General features: G+C 48.7%; 1 protein-coding gene across 1 annotated transcript in view; it reads left to right on the top strand.

Moving 5' to 3' along the window:
• Nucleotides 1-17,849, top strand: part of fam110d (family with sequence similarity 110 member D) — a 68,980-nt gene extending 51,131 nt beyond the window's left edge. The window contains exon 2 of the mRNA XM_078237992.1: nucleotides 16,004-17,849. Coding sequence (XP_078094118.1) covers nucleotides 16,292-17,407 — 1,116 coding nt within the window. The 5' untranslated portion in view covers nucleotides 16,004-16,291 and the 3' untranslated portion in view covers nucleotides 17,408-17,849. The remainder of the gene's footprint in view (nucleotides 1-16,003) is intronic.
• Nucleotides 17,850-23,277: the final 5,428 nt, after the last annotated feature.

Genomic DNA, 23,277 nt, shown 5'->3' with positions numbered 1-23,277 from the left:
AAGGAAGGGGTGAATGTGGTGGACCTCAGTTGTGCCTTTGTCCTATATGGACCACCGTTGTGTGTGTTTGTCATACCTGGACACATCCCCTTCCAGTTTGGTTCCTCCCCTCAGCACCTAGTATAAAGGTGGCTGTCTCCTCCCCCTTGTTCAGTCCAGGTCGGTTAATTGTTGGGATCTGCTCCTGATTCTGTTGTGAATAAAAGCCTACACTTATATTGGCATATCGGTAGTCTTTCGCCTTATTGATAGTGCATCAGTAGGTCTGTTGAAACGTCTGATCGTAGCAGGGAAGAAGCTGTTCTTGAGTTGGTTAGTACGTGACCTCAGACTTTTGAATCTTTTTCCCAATGGAAGAAGGTGGAAGAGAGAATGTCCGGGTTGCGTGGGGTCCTTGATTATGCTGGCTGCATTTCCGAGGCAGCGGGGAAGGAGGGAGACTCTCACGAGGGAGACTTGCATTTATGTCTGAGAATTGCCTTGTGTCTCAGCAGCTCACAGTGTTGGCAATTCCCAGCATCTCTCTCAGTGCAGAAGGAGGGTAAGCAGGACATCATTGTCATCAAGGCTGCAGCTGTGGTGCAGTCCAAACAATGACTCACATTGTTGAAGAGTGTCTGCTAACTAAACTTAAAGGCAGGCTTAATGAACTCCATCCAACCACAGACAAGACATTGCTTGGCTCTGTGAATACACACATGCTGAAGAAATAAATCAAATTGTCGTGTGGCATAATAATCCTGACATTCATTGTGGTAGTGAAAGCACATGATTAAAACTGTAATTGCCTGAATACTAAAGTGTCATAGAAACATAGAAAATAGGAGCTGGACTAGGCCATTTGGCCCATTGAACTTTCTCCGCCATTCAGTGTGACCATGGCTGACCCTCAATCTCCGTGGCCTCCTCCCGCTCTCTCCCCACACCCCTTGATGCCTTTAAAGTCTAGAAATCTATCTATTTCCCTCCTAAATATATTCAGTGTCCTGGCCACCACAGCCTCTGTGGTAGAGAAAACCATAGGTTCACCACCTTCTGAGTGAAGAAATGTTTCCTCCTCTCAGTCCTAAATGGCCTATCCTGTATCCTGAGACTGTGAGCCCTTGTTCTAGATCCCCCAACCAAAGGAAACCTCATTGCTATGTCCAGTCTGTCCATCCCTGTCAGAATTTTATATGTGTGATGCGCGCTATCAAACACGAGGCTAGATGCTCGGGAAATAAAAGGCTTTTATTTACTGTAATGAAGCAGCCAATAATTATATACACTATCCCAGACTGAAGGGGTCCCAGCCAGAGCAGGGACTTTTATACCTCTCCCAGGAGGCGGAGCCCGACTGGGATGTACCACAACACTACAGTACAAAGGTGTAACAACCCCACCCTAACCCCAACAGCAACAAGTAGCACAACCCAACAGTAACATATGTACATCCTTGTAGTACTGGCCAGACCCTGGCTCAGTACTATCCAGTGGGAACAAACGATGGTTCACCACATTCACCCCTCCTTTGAGAACAAAGGCCGGCGGGGTACAAAAACAGAATCAAGTGTCATCAGTCTATAAGTTCAGACGGTCAGGGGGACCGCACCGTCGTTGTGACCTCCTCAATACCGGCGGTGACACCGGAGTAGGCACTTGCGGTGGCGTTCTCCCCAAGGCGGCGTCCAGCTGTTCTTCCATGGACTCACAGGCCGGTTGACCCTGAGGTGACGGTAATCCATGGGGTCCTGACACGCCCTGCAGTGGCGACCATCTTCTGGGCTCAGGCAAGCTGTACATGGGAGTAAAAGGGTTAAGCAATGGTCCCGATGCTGCCCGCGCCGTGTCCGGGTGAGAAACAAGAGTTAAAGGGTTTGTTACAGGGGGTATGGGAGCGACAGGGGTTGCTACATCCCCTGCTGGCGCCAGGTCTCGGATCGAGACCGTGTCCTCTCACCCGTCAGGGTATGCCACATAGGCATACTGAGGGTTGGCGTGGAGGAGATGGACCTGTTCGACCAACGGGTCGGACTTGCGGGCCCTTACATGTCGCCGCAGGAGGACGGGTCCTGAGTACGTCAACCAAGACGGTAATGAGGTCCCGAGGAAGACTTCCGAGGGAATGAAAACATCCTCTCATGGGGAGTAGCATTGGTTGCTGTACACAGGAGGGAGCGAATAGAATGGAGCGCATCAGGGAGCACCTCTTGCCAACGGGAGACTGGAAGACTTTTTGACTTCAACGCCAGTAAGACAGCCTTCCAGACTGTAGCATTCTCACGTTCCACCTGTCCGTTACCCCTAGGGTTGTAGCTCATGGTCCTACTAGAGGCAATCCCGTATGAGAGCAGGAATTGCCTCAAGTCATCGCTCATGAACGACGAGCCCCTGTCGCTATGGATGTAGCCGGGGTACCCGAACAGGGTAAAGAGATCACGGAATGCCTTGATAACCGTGGCAGCGGATGTATCAGAGCAGGGAACAACAAAAGGGAACCTAGAATACTCGTCAATGATATTGAGGAAGTACACATTCCGATCTGTTGAGGGAAGGGGGCCCTTAAAATCGACACTCAGTCTCTCGAAGGGACGAGTGGCCTTGACTAAATGTGCCCGGTCAGGTCGGTAAAAGTGCGGTTTGCATTCCGTGCAAACCCGACAGTTTCTTGTTACGGACCTGACGTCCTCCACCGAGTAGGGCAGGTTGCGGGCTTTTATAAAGTGGTAGAGCCGAGTGACCCCAGGATGGCATAGGTTATTATGGAGAGCCTGCAAACGGTCCTCCTGTATACTGGCGCATGTTCCACGCGAGAGGGCATCCGAGGGCTCATTGAGTTTCCCTGGATGGTACATGATGTCGTAGTTATAGGTGGAGAGTTCAATTCTCCACCGCAAGATCTTGTCATTCTTGATCTTGCCCCTCTGCGTGTTGTTAAACATGAACGCCACGGACCGCTGGTCCGTGATCAAGGTGAACCGTTTTCCCGCCAAGTAATGGCGCCAGTGCCTGACGGCCTCCACAATGGCCTGGGCCTCCTTTTCCACCGCTGAATGCCGGATTTCGGGGCCTTGGAGGGTGCGGGAAAAAAATGCGACGGGCCTGCCCGCCTGGTTAAGTGTGGCGGCCAGGGCGAAATCAGATGCATCGCTCTCCACCTGAAAGGGGATGGACTCGTCAACAGCGTGCATCGTAGCTTTCGCGATGTCGGCTTTTAATTTATCGAAGGCCAATCGGGCCTCTGGCGTTAGGGGAAAAGTCGTGGACTTAATGAGCGGACGGGCTTTGTCCGTGTAATTGGGAACCCACTGCGCATAATAAGAGAAGAAGCCTAAGCATCTTCTCAGTGCTTTTGCACTAGTAGGCAAGGGAAGTTCAGAAAGGGGGCGCATACGGTCTGGATCAGGGCCAATGACCCCGTTTTCCACCACGTATCCTAGGATGGCTAAACGGCGCGTACGAAACACACACTTCTCCCTGTTGTAGGTCAGGTTCAGGCGAGATGCAGTGCGTAGGAAATTCAGGAGATTCGTGTCGTGGTCCTGCTGGTCATGGCCGCAGATGGTGACATTATCCAGGTATGGGAAGGTAGCCCGCAGCCCGTTCTGGTCCACCATTCGGTCCATAGCACGCTGGAAGACCGAGACCCCATTGGTGACACCAAAGGAAACCCTGAGAAAGTGATACAAGCGACCATCCGCCTCAAAAGCCGTGTATTGTCGGTCCTCTGGGCGAATGGGGAGTTGGTGGTAGGCAGACTTGAGGTCTATGGTGGAGAACACCCGGTACTGCGCAATCTGATTGACCATATCAGATATGCGCGGGAGAGGATACGCATCCAGCTGCGTATATCGATTAATGGTCTGACTATAGTCAATGACCATCCGGGGTTTGTTCCCGCTCTTGACCACCACGACCTGCGCTCTCCACGGACTAGCGCTAGGTTGTATGATCCTTTCTTTGAGGAGCCGCTGAACCTCAGATCTAATGAAGATCCGATCCTCAGTGCTGTAACGCCTACTTTTAGTTGCGATGGGCTTGCAGCCTGGTACAAGATTCTGGAACAGGGAGGGTGTGGTGATCTTCAGTGTCGAGAGGCTACAGGCGTTGGGCAATTTGGAGGCTGCTGCTGTTTTCCCACTGCCAGTGAAGGGAGTGGCCCACCGTACTGTAGGGTTACACTCCTCAAGTGCACCATGAAGTTTAGTCCGAGAAATATTGGCGCGCAAAGGTACGGCAACACTAGGAGCTTGAAACGCTCGTAAACTGTGCCTTGCACCGTCAAGGATACCATGCAACTCCCTAGCACGGTGACAGACCGGGACCTCGATGCCATAGAGATTGTCTGTTTGGCAGGTTGAATCCGGAGTCCACACCGCTTCACAGTGTCTGGGTGGATAAAGCTCTCAGTGCTCCCGCTGTCAAACAGACAATAAATCACGTGGTCATTTACCTGGATATTCATCATAGATTTGTCAAGTCTATGAGGCTTGGCCTGGTCCAGGATGATCGACGCCACTGTTGGTTCATGAGCGCCATTGCAGGCAGCTGAAATCGACGAGGAGGACCCCTGCTGGTCGTTCGCGGTCGGTGCCGACCAACATGGCCGCTCCCATAAGTCGCACGTGGGTGATGGCGCCAAACTCAGCGACCCCTGGTGGTCACACACCTCCAACTCCGTCGACCGTAATGGCGTCGTCCTGGCCTTGCACGTGGACGAACCCCTCGATGATTTCGACGACGAAGACCCGAGCTCTGAAGAATCGCAGGCTGCACTGCCGTTCCTATGTTTAGATCGGCACACTTTCGAATACTGCCCTTTCTTACCGCAGGCAGAGCACAACACAGCCTTAGCGGGACACCATTGCCGAGTATGCTTTGCTCCCCCACAGAACAAAGAACAAAGAACAATACAGCACAGGAACAGGCCCTTCGGCCCTCCAAGCCCGCGCCGCTCCCCGGTCCAGGATTGAATCCTGAATCCAGGATCCCCGCCCAATTTTCCAGCCTATCTACATACTAATATCCTATCCCTGAGCTGTCCCTCACAGCTATGATGCTTTGTTCATCACAACCTATTAACTCACCCCTACCCCCCCATTCCAGACCATGTGATCTCCAGGGAGAGGCGAAAACCCAGAGTGAAAACCCCAGGGCCAACATGGGGAAAATAAAATCTGGGAAATTCCTCTCCGACCCCCTGAGGCGATCGAAACGAGTCCAGGAGATCACACTGGCCCTGATCGGAAAATGCTTCCCAACCCTATTCATTTCCACTCCACGAACACCATATGAATTCCCTGCCCCCGAGACAGGTTCCCAACTATCCGCAGTCTCGCTCTGTACTGGCACCAGCAAGATGATCATAGAAGTAGCACCGCGGGCCACCCGGTGAGCACGCCATTACGCAGCATTTCGAACCCGAGGGACGAGGAGGGATAGGCGACTGCTCCTGCCACGTTGTCTCCACGTGGTCCTCCGGATACAATACTAAGCTTTTGGAGGCCGTCTCCAGCATCTCCGCTAGCTCGATTGCCTGGGTAAGGTTAAGGTTACCTTTCTCCAATAGTTTAAGTCGAATGTACGACGATCCGACTCCCGCCACAAACGCATCTCGGGCGAGGTCGTTCATGCTCTGCTCAGCCGACACAGCTTTGCAGTTACAGCCCCTGGCTAGCTGTAGGAGCTCGTTCGCATATTCCTCCATTGTTTCGCCAGACTGCCGTCGTCGAGTGGCTAGGATGTAACGAGCGTGTATTTCATTGGGCGGTTTGATATAACGCTTCTTCAGAAGCTCGAGGGCCTTAGTATAATCGGTGGCCGCACGGATCGCGAGGTAGACAGTGTCGCTTACCCTCGCATGGAGGACCCGGAGTCTGTTATCATCTGTGGTGACCGCTGCGGAGGCTGCCAGGTAGTCTTCGAAGCACTTCAGCCAGTGGTCGAAGGTGTTAGAGGCGCCCACCGCACGTGGATCTAGTGTAAGGCGTTCCGGCTTCAGGATCTGCTCCATACTCTCCTTTTTTTTTCTTCGACGAGAGTTTAACAACAGTAAATAAAATTGATGCGCGCTATCAAACACGAGGCTAGATGCTCGGGAAATAAAAGGCTTTTATTTACTGTAATGAAGCAGCCAATAATTATATACACTATCCCAGACTGAAGGGGTCCCAGCCAGAGCAGGGACTTTTATACCTCTCCCAGGAGGCGGAGCCCGACTGGGATGTACCACAACACTACAGTACAAAGGTGTAACAACCCCACCCTAACCCCAACAGCAACAAGTAGCACAACCCAACAGTAACATATGTACATCCTTGTAGTACTGGCCAGACCCTGGCTCAGTACTATCCAGTGGGAACCAACGATGGTTCACCACAATGTGTCAATGAGATCTCCTCTCATTCTTTTAAACTCCAGTGAATATAAGCCTAGCCAACCCAGTTTCTCCTTATACGACAATCCTGCCATTCCAATGATTAATTTGGGGAACGTTCCTTTCTTAGGTAAGGAGGCCAAAACTGCACACAGTACTCCAGATGTGGTTGCACCAAGGCCCTGTGCAGCTGCAGTAAGACATTCTTGCTCCCGTACTCAAGTGGTTAGGTGCATTGACCTGAACAGGCGCCGGACTTTGGTGACTAGGGGAATTTCACAGTAACTTCATTGCAGTGTTAATGTAAGCCTTACTTGTGACTAATAAATAAACGTTACTTTACTTTAAGTCTGCTTGCAATGAAGGCCAACATACCATTCACCTTCCTAACTGCTTGCTGTACCTGCATGCTTGCTTTGAATAACTGATGTACAAGGAAATTGAGATCCCTCTGTATCTCAACATTTCCCAATCTGTCACCATTTAAATAATACTCTGACATTCTGATTTTCTTATCATGAGAATATAAATAGGAGCAGGAGCAGGTCACATGGTCCCTTGAGCCTGCTACACCTTTCAATAAGTGCATAGCTGCGTGCATTGGTGGTTGTTGAGAAATCAAAGATAGATACTTTGGAAAAAGACTGAGGAGAGGCAATATAAACAAAATGGTACAATTTCAAAGCAGTGCAAAGGCAGAGAGATGTGGGTCATCTGTACATAAATCCTGGACAGTGGCAGCACAGCTTAAACTGTGGTTTATAATAAATACATGTTACCAGATTTTCCAGTTATTTTAAGCCTTTATATGTGGGCGGCACAGTGGTGAGCATTGCTGCCTCACAGCCCCAGGAACCTGGGTTCAATTCCAGCCTCAGGTGACTTTCTGTGTGGAGTTTGCACATTTTTTCCCGTATCTGCGTGGGTTTCCTCCGGGTGCTCTGGTTTCCTCCCACACTCCAACGTTGTGCAGGTTAGGCTGATTGGCCATGCTAAATTGCCCCTTAGTGTCAGGGGGATAAACAGAGTAAATACATGGGGTTACAGGGATCGGACCTGGGTGGGATTGTTGTCAGTGCAGACTCGATGGTTCAAATGGCCTCCTTCTGCCATCTGTAGAGATTCTATGATTCTAAGTCACTGGTTACTGGCTCTAGCCGAAGTATTGTGTACAACTATGGACAACACACATTAGTAAGAATGTCAAGAACTTGGAGAGAGTGCAGAGGAGGTTTCCCAGAATAGTCCCATGGGTTAACAGTTATATCATGAGATGAGAGAGGCTGGGATTGTTCTCTTTTGAATGAGAAGGTTAGGAGGAGGCAAAACAGAAAAATGCCGGAGAAACTCAGCAGGTGTGATGACATCTGTTGAGAAAGAAAATAGGGTTTACGTTTCAAGTCCGTATGACTCTTCTTCAGATAGCAGAATCAGATTCAATCATAACTTTCAAAAAGTATTTAAAAAAGAAATTTCCAATTCTCTTCACACACCTGGTGGTGCACTAAGGCAGACTTTTGTCCATTTCCATAGCAGTAATTGCCAGAACAGGTCATTAGTCTGTTGCCAGGGGCTTATAGTTTGAAGGGTGCCACTCCGGATATGAGACTGACCAGGAGTCTCTCCCACTCTTACCTTCAGCCATTGGCATGTTTGGAAGGATTTGCAGGTTGACACTCAGCCTCTTTGACCATGTTATGAACGCACCTTCCCTGGCCATCAAATCCTGGGATGGGACTCGAGCCTGAAGCTTCTGGTTCAGAGGGAGGGACGCTACCCACTGCGTCCCACGTGACCTCCTAATTTGGGTGAAAACTTAGGGGAAAAAGTAGTGTGAGGATAGAGTCGGGGAATAGGAATAATTGGATAGTTCTACCAAAGAGCCTACACAGACACATCGGAAAAAAAGGCTTCCTCTTCTGCTGTGATTTATTTTAAGATTATATTGACCCTATCATAATTTTAAAAACCCCAAAAGGCGGCATGGTGACACAATGGTTAGCACTGCTGCCTCACTGTGTTAGGGACCCAGATTCGATTCCGGTCTCGGGTCACTGTCTGTGTGGAGTTTGCACGTTCTCCCCGTGTCTGCGTGGGTTTCCTGCGGGTGCTCTGGTTTCCTCCCACAGTCTGTGTGGGTTGGGTGGATTGGCCATGCTAAATTAACCCTAGTGTCAGGGGGATTAGCAGGATAAATATGAGGGGTTTTGGGAATTGTGGTTGGTGGGATTGTGGTTGGTGCCGACTCGATGGGCCAAATGGCCTCCTTTTGCATGTAGGGATTCTATGAGGCCTTCAGCCTTCTCTTTCCCTAGAAACATGAGCTCCAACCTATTCATTCTTTCCTTTTGTGACCGTAACCTTTCAGTTCTGGTATCGTCCTTGTAAATCGTTTTAGCCTCTATATCCTTCAAAGTGATGTTAACTGAATTGCACGAATGGCGATGAGCATTTCTGAAAGAAAACTATTTCTAAGATTACCTGGAGTGTTGCACAATTGTGTCTTCAAGTGGTTTAGAATGTTGAGGGATAATTGGGTGATAGTATGAAGATATGACAGTTTAATAGGTTTTCAATGTTAATGCCCGGAATTCTCTGGCTATTCACGCCATTGGGATTCTCTGGTCCTGCTGCAGTGAACGGAGATTTGCCTGAGCACCAGATTCTCTGTCCTTGCTGGCAGCGACAGCGGGGCGAGAACAGCTGCAGAATTTCCGGCCAACGTCTTTGAATGGTTCTGAAATCTGTTCCCTTTCATGGTGGCTCAGTGGTTAGCACTGCTGCCTCACAGCGCCAGGGATCCAGGTTCAATTCCCACCTTGGGTCACTGTCTGTGTGGAGTTTGCACATTCTCCCCACATCTGCGTGTATTTCCTCCGGGTGCTCTAGTTTCCTCCCACAGTCTGAAAGACGTGCTGGTTAGGTGCATTGGCCATGCTAAATTCTCCCTCAGTGTACCCAAAACAGGCGCCGGAGTATAGTGACTAGGGGATTTTCACGGTAACTTCACTGCAGTGTTAATGTAAGCCTGCTTGTGACACTAATAAATCAACTTTACTTTAGTCATCCCACAGCCTCGCTTCAATTGGATACAAGTGACCTCTTTGCCTCCCCATATACCCCATCCCCGCAACATGTACCTTCTCATCCTCTGAGCGGATTGTTCTCCATAGAAACATAGAAACTAGAAGCAGGAATAGGCCATTCGGCCCATTGAGCCTGCTCCGCTATTATGATCGTGGCTGATCATCGAATTCAATATCCTGATCCCCACAGTCTCACTCTGTCTCTCTATCAGCAGTGTGTGGACTTCTCTCTGCTTCACCCTCACATGTTTTCTTCCCTTCTTGTAAAAATGGATTGTATTCAGATATTTATGCAGCCAGGATGCTGTTAACGCTGCCAAGACACTATTTGAAGAAAAGCAGGGAGTTTTCACCAGCTTCCTGGGCCAACACCCAGCAGTAAATTAACCTGATTAGGAGCAGTGTAAATTGTTAGTTTTGAAATGGTGCTGAGTGCAAAGTGTTTGCTGCATTAACCCAAGTAACAATGGACTGCACTTTTTCTTAATTAAAGAAGTCTGAGGGGAGACCTGATCGAGGTCTACAAAATTATGAGAGGCATAGACAGGGTGGACAGTCAGAGGCTTTTTTCCCAGGGTGGAAGTGTCAATTACAAGGGGGCACAGGTTCAAGGTGAGAGGGGGAAAGTTTAAGGGAGATGTGCGGGGAAGTTTTTCACGCAGAGGGTGGTGGGTGCCTGGAGCTGCCAGAGGAGGTGATGGAAGCAGCACATTCGCAACATTTAAGAGGCATTTGGACGGGTGCATAAATAGGGAGGGAATAGAGGGATACGGATCCAGTAAGGGCAGAAGGATTTTTCTTTAGTTTAGCTACGGCATCGTGGTCAACACGGACTTGGAGGGCCGAAGGGTCTCTTCCTGTGCTGTACTTTTCTTTGTTCTTTGTTCCTCCACTGTCAACGGGGTTTCCCAGTGTTCACAACCTCCACTGCCAGGGAATCTGGGGAATGTCGATGGGATCGGAAGATGCTGCCGGCGGAAAGAGCCCGAAAATCCCAGCCGGTGACTTTTTTTAGTGGTACTGAATATTAGTCACTGTGTTGTGAGGTCTCTTGAACAACAACAGCATCCTTCATTTATATAACACCTTTAATGTAGTTAAAATTTCCCAGGAACATTATCAGGCAATATGAGACACCAAACCAAAGAGGAAACCTTAGGGCAGGTGATCAAATCCTTTGTCAAAGAGCTCAGTTTTAAGCAAAGTTTAAAGTTTATTTATTTGTCACAAGTACGCTTACATTAACACTGCAATGAAGTTACTGAGAAAATCCCCTAGCCGCCACACTCCGGCACCTGTTCGGGTACACTGAAGGAGAATTTAACATGGCCAATCCATCTAAGCTGCGCATCTTTGGACTGTGGAAGGAAACTGGAGCACCTGGAGTAAACACAGGGAGAACTCCACACAGACAGTGACCCAAGCCGGGGATTGAACCCGGGTCCCTGGTGCTGTGAGGCAGCAGTACTAACCACTGTGCCACCATGCCACCCCAGCACCTTAACAAAAGAGCGGCAGTGAGGTTTGGTGAAGAAATTCCAGAGCTTCTGGTCCAATCAGCAGCTGCCAATGGCGAGGTGAAGGATGTGAGCGCCTCAGATGGCCAGGATTGGCAGAACCCAGATCACGGATGGAAAGGCTGGGAGTGCTTACAGAGAGATAGGGAGGGGAGAAAGCAGGGAAGATTTGAACACAGCACAGTCAAAAAGCATGAAATCTCTGGTCCGTTTCTATGGAAGGATGATGCGCCTCAATAATTATTGGTTAATTAGCACCGGGCAGTAGAATGAACAATAATTGAAATAACTATTCAATGCAAATGGTTCCTCTCTTGCCCTTGGAACATGACAGAAGGTTGTGGGTTCAAACCTCATGCCACGACTTGCGTCGATAATCAAAAAATAAGCCTTGCATTTATGTAATGTTGTCCCAAAATGTTTCACAGCTGATGAAGTACTTTCGTAATCATTTGGCCAAAATTTGCTAAGAATATAACCGTATGGTTAATGGCGCTCCTGATAATATGTAATATGTGGCAAAGCTGAAATACCCTGTGAGTTGCAAATCATAGAATTCCTACAGTGCAGAAGGAGGACATTCGGCCCATCGAGTCTGCACCGACCACCATCCCACCCAGGCCCTATTTCTGTAACCCCTCATATTTACCCTGCTAGTCCCCCTGACACTAATGGGCAATTTAGCATGGCCAATCAACCTATCCTGCACATCTTTGGAGGAAACTGGAGTACCCAGAGGAAACCCACGCGGACACTGGGAGAATGTGCAAACTCCACACAGACATAGAACATAGAACATAGAACAGTACAGCACAGAACAGGCCCTTCGGCCCACGATGTTGTGCCGAGCTTTATCTGAAACCAAGATCAAGCTATCCCACTCCCTATCATCCTGGTGTGCTCCATGTGCCTATCCAATAACCGCTTAAATGTTCCTAAAGTGTCTGACTCCACTATCATTGCAGGCAGTCCATTCCGCACCCCAACCACTCTCTGCGTAAAGAACCTACCTCTGATATCCTTCCTGTATCTCCCACCACGAACCCTATAGTTATGCCCCCTTGTAACAGCTCCATCCACCCGAGGAAATAGTCTTTGAACGTTCACTCTATCTATCCCCTTCATCATTTTATAAACCTCTATTAAGTCTCCCCTCAGCCTCCTCCGCTCCAGAGAGAACAGCCCTAGCTCCCTCAACCTTTCCTCATAAGACCTACCCTCCAAACCAGGCAGCATCCTGGTAAATCTCCTCTGCACTCTTTCCAGCGCTTCCACATGCTTCTTATAGTGAGGTGACCAGAACTGCACACAATATTCCAAATGTGGTCTCACCAAGGTCCTGTACAGTTGCAGCATAACCCCTCGGCTCTTAAACTCCAACCCCCTGTTAATAAAAGCTAACGCACTATAGGCCTTCTTCACAGCTCTATCCACTTGAGTGGCAACCTTTAGAGATCTGTGGATATGGACCCCAAGATCTCCACTGTTCCTCCACAGTCTTCAGAACCCTACCTTTGACCCTGTAATCCACATTTAAATTAGTCCTACCAAAATGAATCACCTCACATTTATCAGGGTTAAACTCCATTTGCCATTTTTCAGCCCAGCTTTGCATCCTATCTATGTCTCTTTGCAGCCTACACAGCCCTCCACCTCATCCACTACTCCACCAATCTTGGTGTCATCAGCAAATTTACTGATCCACCCTTCAGCCCCCTCCTCTAAGTCATTAATAAAAATCACAAAGAGCAGAGGACCAAGCACTGATCCCTGCGGCACTCCGCTAGCAACCTGCCTCCAATCCGAAAATTTTCCATCCACCACCACCCTCTGTCTTCGATCAGACACAGTAAGAAGTTTAACAACACCAGGTTAAAGTCCATAAGGTTTATTTGGTAGCAAAAGCCACACCTCGTGTGGCTTTTGCTACCAAATAAACCTGTTGGACTTTAACCTGGTGTTATTAAACCTCTTACTGTGTTTACCCCAGTCCAATGCCGGCATTTCCACATCATTTCGATCAGACAGCCAGTTACCTATCCAATCGGCCAACTTTCCCTTTATCCCACACCTCCTCACTTTCATCATAAGCCGACCATGGGGGACCTTATCAAACGCCTTACTAAAATCCATGTATATGACATCAATTGCCCTACCTTCATCAACACACTTAGTTACCTCCTCAAAAAATTCTATCAAATTTGTGAGGTACGACTTGCCCTTCACGAATCCGTGCTGACTATCCCGGATTAATCCACATCTTTCTAAATGGTCGTAAATCCCATCTCTAAGGACCTTTTCCATCAATTTACCAACCACCGAAGTAAGACTAACCGGTCTATAATTACCAGGGTCATTTTTATTCCCTTTCTTAAACAGAGGAACAACATTCGCCATTCTCCAGTCCTCTGGCACCATCCCCGTGGACAGCGAGGACCCAAAGATCAAAGCCAAAGGCTCTGCAATCTCATCCCTTGCCTCCCAAAGAACCCTAGGATACATTTCATCAGGCCCAGGGGACTTATCGACCTTCAGTTTATTCAAAACTGCCAGGACATCCTCCCTCCGAACATCTATTTCCTCCAGCCTATTAGCCTGTAACACCTTCTCTTCATCAAAAACATGGCCCCTCTCCTTGGTGAACACTGAAGAAAAGTATTCATTCATCACCTCGCCTATCTCTACTGACTCCATACACAAGTTCCCACTACTGTCCTTGACCGGCCCTAACCTCACCCTGGTCATTCTTTTATTCCTCACATAAGAGTAAAAAGCCTTGGGGTTTTCCTTGATCCGACCCGCCAAGGACTTCTCGTGTCCCCTCCTAGCTCTCCTAAGCCCCTTTTTCAGCTCATTCCTTGCTAACTTGTAACCCTCAATCGAGCCATCTGAACCTTGTTTCCTCATCCCTACATAAGCTTCCCTCTTCCTTTTCACAAGACATTCCACCTCTTTCGTGAACCATGGTTCCCTCACTCGGCCATTTCCTCCCTGCCTGACAGGGACATACCTATCAAGGACACCCAGTATTTGTTCCTTGAAAAAGTTGACAGTGACTTGAGGCTGGAATTGAACCCAGGTCCCTGGCGCTGTGAGGCAGAAGTGCTAACCACTGTACCATCGTGCCGCCCAGTCCTACAATTAATATTACCAAGCTTCCTTCCTGCAGGTAGGATATTATTCTTAAAGAGTTTTTAAAAATTTAAAATGTGCTTCTTTCTGTTTCATTTTCTTGTCTCTCTATTTCTGTCCACGAATCCACTCTTTCTTCCCCTCTCTTTCTGTTATGACTTGACTCTGGTTCACCCTATTTCCCAAACAGTTGTTTGTCTGTTGCTTTCACAATCCTTAAATTTCATTGGGTAAGGAAAATGGTTGTTGATACCGATGTTCATTCAGGGCCCACTGCCTCTGTCCTGCTGTTATCAGCTCACGCTTCCCGCAAGTTACTGAACCCACTTGGCAAAGATGAAGGCCATTTGGCCCATTATGCCCGCACTGCCTCTTTGGGGAATGTAATGTAGGAAACGCAGCAACCAATTTACACACAGCCAGCTCCCATAAACAGCAATGAGATAAAGGTAATCTGTTATTGTGAATAGACTGACAGTGCAGTGCCGAGGGACTGCTGCAGTGCCAGAGGTGCTGCCCAACTGCCCATTTAACGGTTAGTCCACTTCAAAATAATTAATTGCAATTCAAAAATTGAGCCATTTCCGACCAATGTGATAGAAATTGTCAGGTACACACATAACTCTCTGTCCTAACTCCAAATATGGCAACTTGATTGAATGTGATTCTGTGCCTACTTGTGACACTAATAAATAAACTTTTTAAAAAACTTTAAGCTATTGGCATGACTTTTCTTGATGACTAGTTTTGACCTTTTCTCAGGGTTTGTTCAGGAATATCGGCCACAGATAGCACTCGTGCCTCTGAGTCAGAAGGTTGTGCAGATTCAAGTCCTACTCCAGAGATTTGAGCACAGAATCTAGGCTGACAATCCAGTGCAGCACTGAGGGAGGTGCTGCACTGTCAGAGGCGCCATCATTTGGATAAGATGCCAAAGTGAGTTAAACCCATCTGTCCTCTCAAGTAGACATTTTTTTTAAAATCCATGGCACTAAGTGGGGTAGTTCCTTCAGATGGCCTGTGGTTCTTCCAGGTAACCTGCTCAACATGTCTCCCTCGGTTGAACTGAAGAGAAAATATTGGGCCATTACCATATTATGGGATATAGCTGCATGCTGATTAATCATAGAATCCCTACAGTGCAGAAGGAGGCCATTTGGCCCATCGAGTCTGCACCAACATCAATCCCAATCCTGTAACCCCATGTATTTACGCTGCTAATCCCCCTGAAACTCAGGGGCAATTTAGCATGGTCAATCCACCTAACCCGCACATGGATTGTGGGAGGAAACCGGAGCACCCAGAGGAAACCCTCACAGACACAGGGAGAATGTACAAACATTGCACAGACAGTGACTTGAGGCCAGAATTGAATCCAAGACCCTGGCGCTGTGAGGCAGGCAGGCTAACTACTGTGCCACCGTGCCGCCCAGACTGTGCCACCGTGCCGCCCAGACTGTGCCACCGTGCCGCCCAGACTGTGCCACCGTGCCGCCCAGACTGTGCCACCGTGCCGCCCAGACTGTGCCACCGTGCCGCCCAGACTGTGCTACATTCCCCATACATTACAACAGTGATTGCCCTTAAGGTGCCTCATTGGCTGTGAATTGCTCGGTGAGATCCTAAGATCATGAAAGGCGTTGTTATATAATTGCACATTATTTCTGTTGGCTGCAGAGGATTCATTTCACTGGGTTTTGTGTGTGAGTGTGCCTCTTGCTCGGAGACCGTCTCTCCCTGGTGCATTGTGAGTTTTGGTTGCCTTTAAGCTAAGCCAGCTGACCTTCAGTGTCAGCTCAGTGCTGGTGTTGCCGGTGCATTGGATCTGTCAGCACCGAGAGACAAAATAGCTTTTAGAATCAAGTCCAGAGGCTTTGAACTGATCCACGGCATTACTTTGATTTATTTTTCAGGAGGATGCCTGAAGCCGAGAGGAAAGTTCGATGAAGCGTTCCAGTTGAGAGTCGAGCGCCTCGATAGCTGTACGCTGAAAGCTTTTTCCTCTACCTCTCGCTGTTTTCTGCAATAAAGAAATCACCGAGGAATCTGCGTTCTCAAACCCCACCAAAACAACATTTAGAACGTTTCAGGTGACCTGATTTCAGAGGCTTGGGTATGGGAGAGAGCATCTGAATGCTGCTGCTGCTGGGCTTAGCTCTGGACTTGCCTCATTGTCCTGAGCCGCTAGTGAAGTAAAGAGAATGAAGCCAGTCACTCCAGTTAGTTCCCCATCGCCTCTCAGGCTCCTAAACAAAGGCCCTGAGTACCTACGCAGGCAGATGGAAAGCGACAATAGGGGCCGGACGCTGAGCGCTGTTGAGAGGCTTGAAGCAGACAAGCCCAAATATGTTAAAAGTCAGAAAGCGATGAACACTAAACAAGAGCCTGTCATCAGTCCCTGTGCCTCTCCGCAGTCCCCTGCTCGAAACTGGGTCAGACCGAGTGTGGCGGGCGATCCATGCCCAGACTTTGATGCCAGAAAAGAGAACGCCAACATGGAACAGTTTAACAACGTCAGGAACATCTTGGTGGACAGGCCATCCCCCGACCCAGTGGTCACTCGGCGGACCACCTCCAAGAGAGTCATGAGGCCTGACTCCTTAATCATTTATCGACAGAAACGTGACTGCAAGACAGAGGGCAACGAGAACTCCAGGGGCTACAACTTCATCCGGCGCCTGTTCCAGGGTTCCATGAGGGACAAGCAAGTGAACGCCCTGGAGTTTTCAAAGATCATCCTGAAGGAGAACGGTAGGTCCTTCTCTGAAGGTAGCCCCCCACTATCGCACCTGTGTCGCCTCAGTGACAATGAAGCAACAAAGGTCGAGAATCATTGCGTCAATCTCTTTGTCCACAAAGAATACAGAGGCTCCGTTTCTCCAAACCTTCACAAAACCAGAACGCAAGAGCTGCCGAGCGATCCCTCTGACGCAAGTGGCCGAGTGGCTTTGAGAAGCAGGACTTTGCAATGCTCAAACTTGGCCCTTCTCTTGCGTAACTCGGTGGCCTTGTCGGAGGAAGAAAGATTTTTTAATTACTGCGGGCTTGACCCGGATGTGGCGGAGCATCTCGGGCTGGTGAACTCCTCTCCCGCTGCCTCAGACTCTATCCCACCCCGAATTCAGAACGTCAGCATGACGGAGAGCGATGGCAGCGAATTGTCTCATGGCAGCAGAGGCGGTGAAGGCCTTTATGAAGAAGAAATTCATGAGCAGGTCTCATTGGGGATATCTGTCATTGAACGGAACGCACGGGTCATCAAGTGGCTGTATGGCTGCAAAAAGGCCAAAGAGGGACCAAAGGAATCAACAGTGTAGACAGGAAAAGAGGAGAGATTTATAATTTACCCCAACATGCAAAGAGGATCTTTTCACCATAATACACTACTGCCTCGTTAATAACGTGGGGAATCGAAACAGATTCTGTCTTTAGCTCAACCATTTGGCACATATTTGAGAAGTTTTATTTTCTTAATTTAACTCCTAAACCTAATGTTCAGCTTTGGTCTGGAAGTTTTGGTTGAAGTAATTAAATGAGCAAGGGATGCTGAGTGCAAAGCTTAGTGGAGTATCAACCCTGAAAGGGCGGGGGCTAGTGGGCTCTCCTTAATTGGAGTTTTTCATTGAGGTCAGGGTCTTGGGTGCTAGGGAGTAGACTGCTCACACACTCACCACACACACACACACTCACATGCACATCACACACATCAAGCACACACACACTGCGCACACATACTCACATACACACCACACACACCAAGCACACACACACACCGCGCACACACACTCACATACACACCACACACACCAAGCATACACACACACCATGCACACACACTCACCACACACATACACATACATACACACGTGTGTGCACGTGCGTGCACACACACATGCATGTACACACACATACACGTGCACACATGTACACATCAAGTGCACAGACACACACCAAGCGCGTGCGCGCGCACATACACTCACATGCACACACACACCAAACACACCCAGATCCAATTCTGCATGCATTATAAAGAACGACTTCTATTGTATGCCCTGAAGTACTTTACAACTAATGAAGTTCTTCAGAAGTATATTGCTGTTGTAATGTGGGAAATGTGACAGTCAATTTGCATACAGCAAGCTCTCACAAATATAACTGTGACAGTAACCACCTGTTTTGTTACTGATAGAAGGATTAATGTTGGTCAGACACTGGGAAGAACACCCCTACTCTTTAGTATAGCACCATGGGATCTTTTCTATTCATCTAGAGACAGACCAGGGCCTCGATTTCGAGTGCCATCCAACAGTTGACACTTCAGCACTCCCTCAGTAGTGCATTTGGAGTGTCAGCCTTGATTTTGTTTCCATGTCTCTGGAATGGGCCCTGAACTCACAACTTTTTGCCCCTGGGGTGAGAATGCCACTCCACTCGATACAAAGTGTAACTTAGAGGTAGAGTTCCTCTACAATTTCCCCACTTTGTCTCTGATGCAACCACACAAGAATATTCTTTACTGTAGCAACATGACCATCTCCAAGTGAGTTTGTCAAATCAGGGGCAGCCTTGTTGCCCATCCAACACTGGATTGTGACTGCCCAGACTGATCTCGAGTGGGACATGTCGGAAGAAGTGTCTTTCGTTTCCTGGTATGAATTTGAACCCAGTCCCTGGAACAATTGGGCACCTTTAAGCAAAGTCCCAGTGTTTGCACCAACATTTGTTTATGTATTATAAAAAACATGCAACAAGAGGTTAAAGGAAGTGGGGACCCTGGAACTGAAGCCACTTCACAGTGCTTCCCAAACACAACTCTGACAATTGAATTAAATGGAAATAATTTCTCAGTTGAATCTAAAAGTAAGGGGGCATTTCTTTTCTGGAGGAGTTTAAAGCTTTTACTTTCAAAGCTAAATTTTATTCATGAAAATAAAAAACATATGAAAGCAGTATTTGATTTTGGTCGATTTCTTGCCAAGGGGAAAAACAATGTTGTCTAATTTATTCTGTTTCTGATGCGGTCATTGTACCCAAATAACAGGTTTGTTTGTCCCATGAAAGAGAGACTGAAGATTTCTCTTTAATTCCAATGTTTCTTCCTTTCCTCTCGGCGCTGGTGTTCCTTCAGCCTCCTGTGCCGTGTGAGTATCATGACCTTGGGTGCCATTGCATTGCGACCTGACCTGACCCAGTTCACAACCCAATATTCACACAAATGAACTTTGTAGCAGGGGTCACTAGAGCCCTCACCCCCGACACCCGAAACCTCTCTCTCTCTCCCAGCCCAGCTTTCCCGGGCCTCTAGTGGTGTCCCAGTTTCTTGCCTTGGTGTGATTGCATAGACTGTACACCATGGAAACAGTCCACTCGACCCGTCTGGTTTATGCTGGCCTGTACTCAACACAATCTCCTTGCACTCTAATTACCCCTCCCCCCCCCACCATGCACCGTGTTTCTCGTCACTGGAATATCAATCAACCTCCCCTCAAATGCATCACAGCTCTCTGCTCCAACCACCCCATGTAACACACCACCCTGTGTAAAGAAATTCCTTGTTCTTTGGCTGGGATTTTCCAGTCCCTCCTGTGGCGGGACTCATTGCAGGCGGGAATGGAAAATTTGGAGATCCAACCAAAAATTCATTGACAGCTGGCGACACTGGAAAATCCTGGCCACGGGCAGGGCTGGTAACCAGAAAGCATGACAAGTAAAAGAGAAGTGAGTCCATTGGCTAAATGCATTTACATCACTGGATGTGAGGCAGATGAGGAGGAGTGTTATCTGGGCCCAACAATCTTGCCTCTTAAACCCAACCCTCCCTCCCCCCCCCCCGCCCCTCTGAATTAATTGCCTTCTCTGACCACAAGACACCTCCATCTCACACTGCGATCTCTCCCTGCCTCCCTTCCTGTTTCCCTTCCTGCTTCTCTACCATCTCCTCTTGCTGCAGGCTTTTGTGCCTATGAGGCAGATAGCCAGCTTGTTACTCAGATTGGCAATCAAACTGGCTTGTGGGGCAGGAATGGCACAGAGAATAAAAACATGAAAAGTGTTGCAGGAGACTTGTACTTCTGAATTTCCCATCCCTAATTGCTTTCTCCTCCACGTTCCCGTAAATATCAAAAACATGTAACTTACAGCACAGAAAGAGGCTATTTGGCCCATCGACTTGTGATAGAATGATCCAATTCTTCTGCTCTTCCCCCATTACTCTGCAATAATTTCCCGATTTGTCAGATTTGCTTGAAAGTTACTATTAAAGTTACTCCCACCGTCCTTTCAGACAGTGTCCGATCATAACTTGCTGTCTTTAAAAAGCATTTTGCCAATTATCTGCCCTCACATAACCCACCCGCCCCCCAGTGGAGACAGTTTCTAACATCAGTGATTATCAATGTCAATGAAAGAGACTGACATTTAGAAACAGAGGAAATAGGAGCAGGAGTTGGCCATTCAGCCCTTCAAACCTTCTCCGCCACTGATCATCCAACTCAACAGCCTGATCCCGCCTTCCCCCCATATCCTCTGAACCCCTTCACCCCAAAAGCTATATCTAACTCCTTCCTGAAAACGTTTTGGCCTCAACTGCTTTCTGTGGTAATGAATTCCCACAGATTCACCACCCTCTGGGTGAAGAAATTTCTCCTCAGCTCATTTCTTTCAGAAAGTCAGTGCAGACTCAATGGGCTGAAAGACCTCCTTATGCACTGTAGGGATTCTATGGCCTACTTCTGCTCCTATGTCTTATGGGTTCAAGTCTCATGTCATCCAAATGAGATGAAAGCTGTCGCGCTGTTTTTGCTTTGGCCGATGATAACCCTTCCTGGTTGGGCAGATAAGATGGTCACCTGACTTCCCACTCCCACTGAGTTGACCTAGCCAGCTGAGCCCCAGGAGTTACAATTCCCCAGGCCTCACGATGGTGACATTTGTACGATAAGATAAAACACTAAGAATGAGTCAGCCCACCTCACATCTCTGAGCTTTTTTGTTTTTTTATTGAAGTCAGCGGAAATCGAAACAAAAACAGGAGGAATGTAATCACCCATTCTGCTATCACACCATCAAGCTCCTCCCAGTCTCTCAAACATTATATATATATATATTTCTCTCTTGAAGTCACCCTCATTATGGCACACTTTACTTCATTCTCTGGGTCCCTTCCACAAGCAGTGAAATCCATTCAAAAACATTGAGAAGGAGGAACTAACTCGGGAGAATGTGGTGCACTTTAAGACGTGGACGGCACCTGGAGTCCATGATTAAGTAGCATTTTGATGTTGGTAGAGGGGACTGATGGAAAAAAAAACTAAGGCAAGATGTGTTTAGTGCAAAATGTCAGGAGTTAAATCCAGATTGTGATTTGGGGCCTGACCTCAGTCTGGTCACTGAAACGTTGTTTATACTCCAGCCGCTTACTTGGCCAGATGTTGTTTGGAATCTGGAGTCGTACCACTCTGTGAGGTGCTATTTTCCATTCTTGTTAACAGCAGTTTGGGAGACAGTTTATCTTAGAATTGCCTCTTGACAACTGTATAGAGCCTGATAGATTAGAAATTCCTCCGAATCCTTCATTAATCCCAACAGTCAGTTGAGGAAGTGAGTTTGTGACAGTTTAGGGGATTCAAAGTTTCCTTCGAGACTCGGTCACTTGTTTTTAATGATTTAGCTTTCTCACCCGCTTGCCATCTCATTCTCCAGATCTTTCATTCAATCTTCAGGCCAAAGTCTATCATTTACCCCTTCATTCCCTACCTTGACACTTGGATTGGCCATGCTAATTTGCCCATTAGGTGGAGTTTAGCAGGGTAAAGACGTGGGGTTGAGGGGGAAATGGCCTAGATAAGGTTCTCTCGACCGGAGAGTCGGTGCAGACCTGATGGGCCAAATGGCATCCTTCTGCACTGTAGGGGTTCTATGATTCTGTGCCCCTTTTCATGGCGAATGGCCGACTCCTGCTCCCTTCCTCTGCTCCATCATTAGCGGTTGAACCATCATCCAGCTTTCTCACACTCTATGGGCGGCGATTCTCCCATCCCACTGCACTAACTTTTTAGCGCAGTGGGCCGGGAGATTCTCGCATTGGCGGATTCATGGGGTTTGCGCGCGCGTTCCCGCTCCCGACAGCATCTCCCAGTGCCAGATTTCCAGAGGCGTCAGCTCCGCTGCGGAAAGAGACGGGGAAGCGCAAAGACCATTTAAATGGTCATTTTAATATCATTTCAATGTAATAGCAGGTCTCTGGGCCCACTAGCATCTCCCCCCCTCCTGCCAGAGTGGTTCACTCCAGCGGGAATTACAGTAGGTCCCCACTAATGGGAAACTAGCGGCCTGACCCCGCTTGAATGGAGAGGGGGCAATAGGGGCCCCACAGATGGTCAGACAGCAGGGGATTGGCATTGGGCATTGGCACCATGGCAGTGCCAGCCTGGGCCCCTGGCACTGCCCAGGGGGCACCTTGTCACTGCCCATTGGGCATGGGGCAGTGCCAAGGGGGTGGGGCCTGATGGGGGTGGAGCCTGGTGGGCCAATTGGTGGGTGAAGGAGGAAGGCCAACAATCGGGACATGCTGGTGGGGGTGGTGTCAGCCTGCTGGGGGGGGGCGGTCAGGGCTGCGGGGTGGGTGGGGGTTGGGGGGGGCGTCAGGATTCCGGGGATAGGGAATCGAGTGGCGGTGGGGGGGGGGGGGGGGGGGGCGTGCTGAAAATCAGAGCGGGCAAGGATGGGGGGGTTCGGGGCTAGCCCCGGGAATAGTTGAGGAGCCAGCAATCGGGCTGTGGGGGGGGCAGAGGGTCAGCAATGCAGGGATCACGGGGCTGTCCAGTGATTGAGCTAGCCAGCAATCAGGAGACCGGCAGTGCGGGGCTACTGCACATGCGCCAATCTCGGCACTGACAGATCGGCACATGCGCAGTGGCCTGCTCAGCGCACTGATTTCAGCCTCTCCAGTGGGGTTAGGCCCCACCGCCTGATTTATAATGATATTGACGCTAGTGACCTCTGCAGTGAACAGAGTGTGGGAGATTCTTCTCTGAACTCCCACTGAATTACTCCAGTTTTCACGCAAATTTGAGACTTCAAATTTTTTTGGAAGAATTCCGGCCTATACTTCCCTTCGTAATTATGCCTGCATCGTTACCCCCCCACCCCCGCCACCCCCCCCTCACCACCTTTAAAACTCTCCTCA

Source organism: Mustelus asterias, chromosome 21 (genome assembly GCF_964213995.1).
Source record: "Mustelus asterias chromosome 21, sMusAst1.hap1.1, whole genome shotgun sequence".
In the NCBI taxonomy this organism is placed as follows: domain Eukaryota; kingdom Metazoa; phylum Chordata; class Chondrichthyes; order Carcharhiniformes; family Triakidae; genus Mustelus; species Mustelus asterias.
This window is presented reverse-complemented; position numbering and strand designations above follow the sequence as displayed.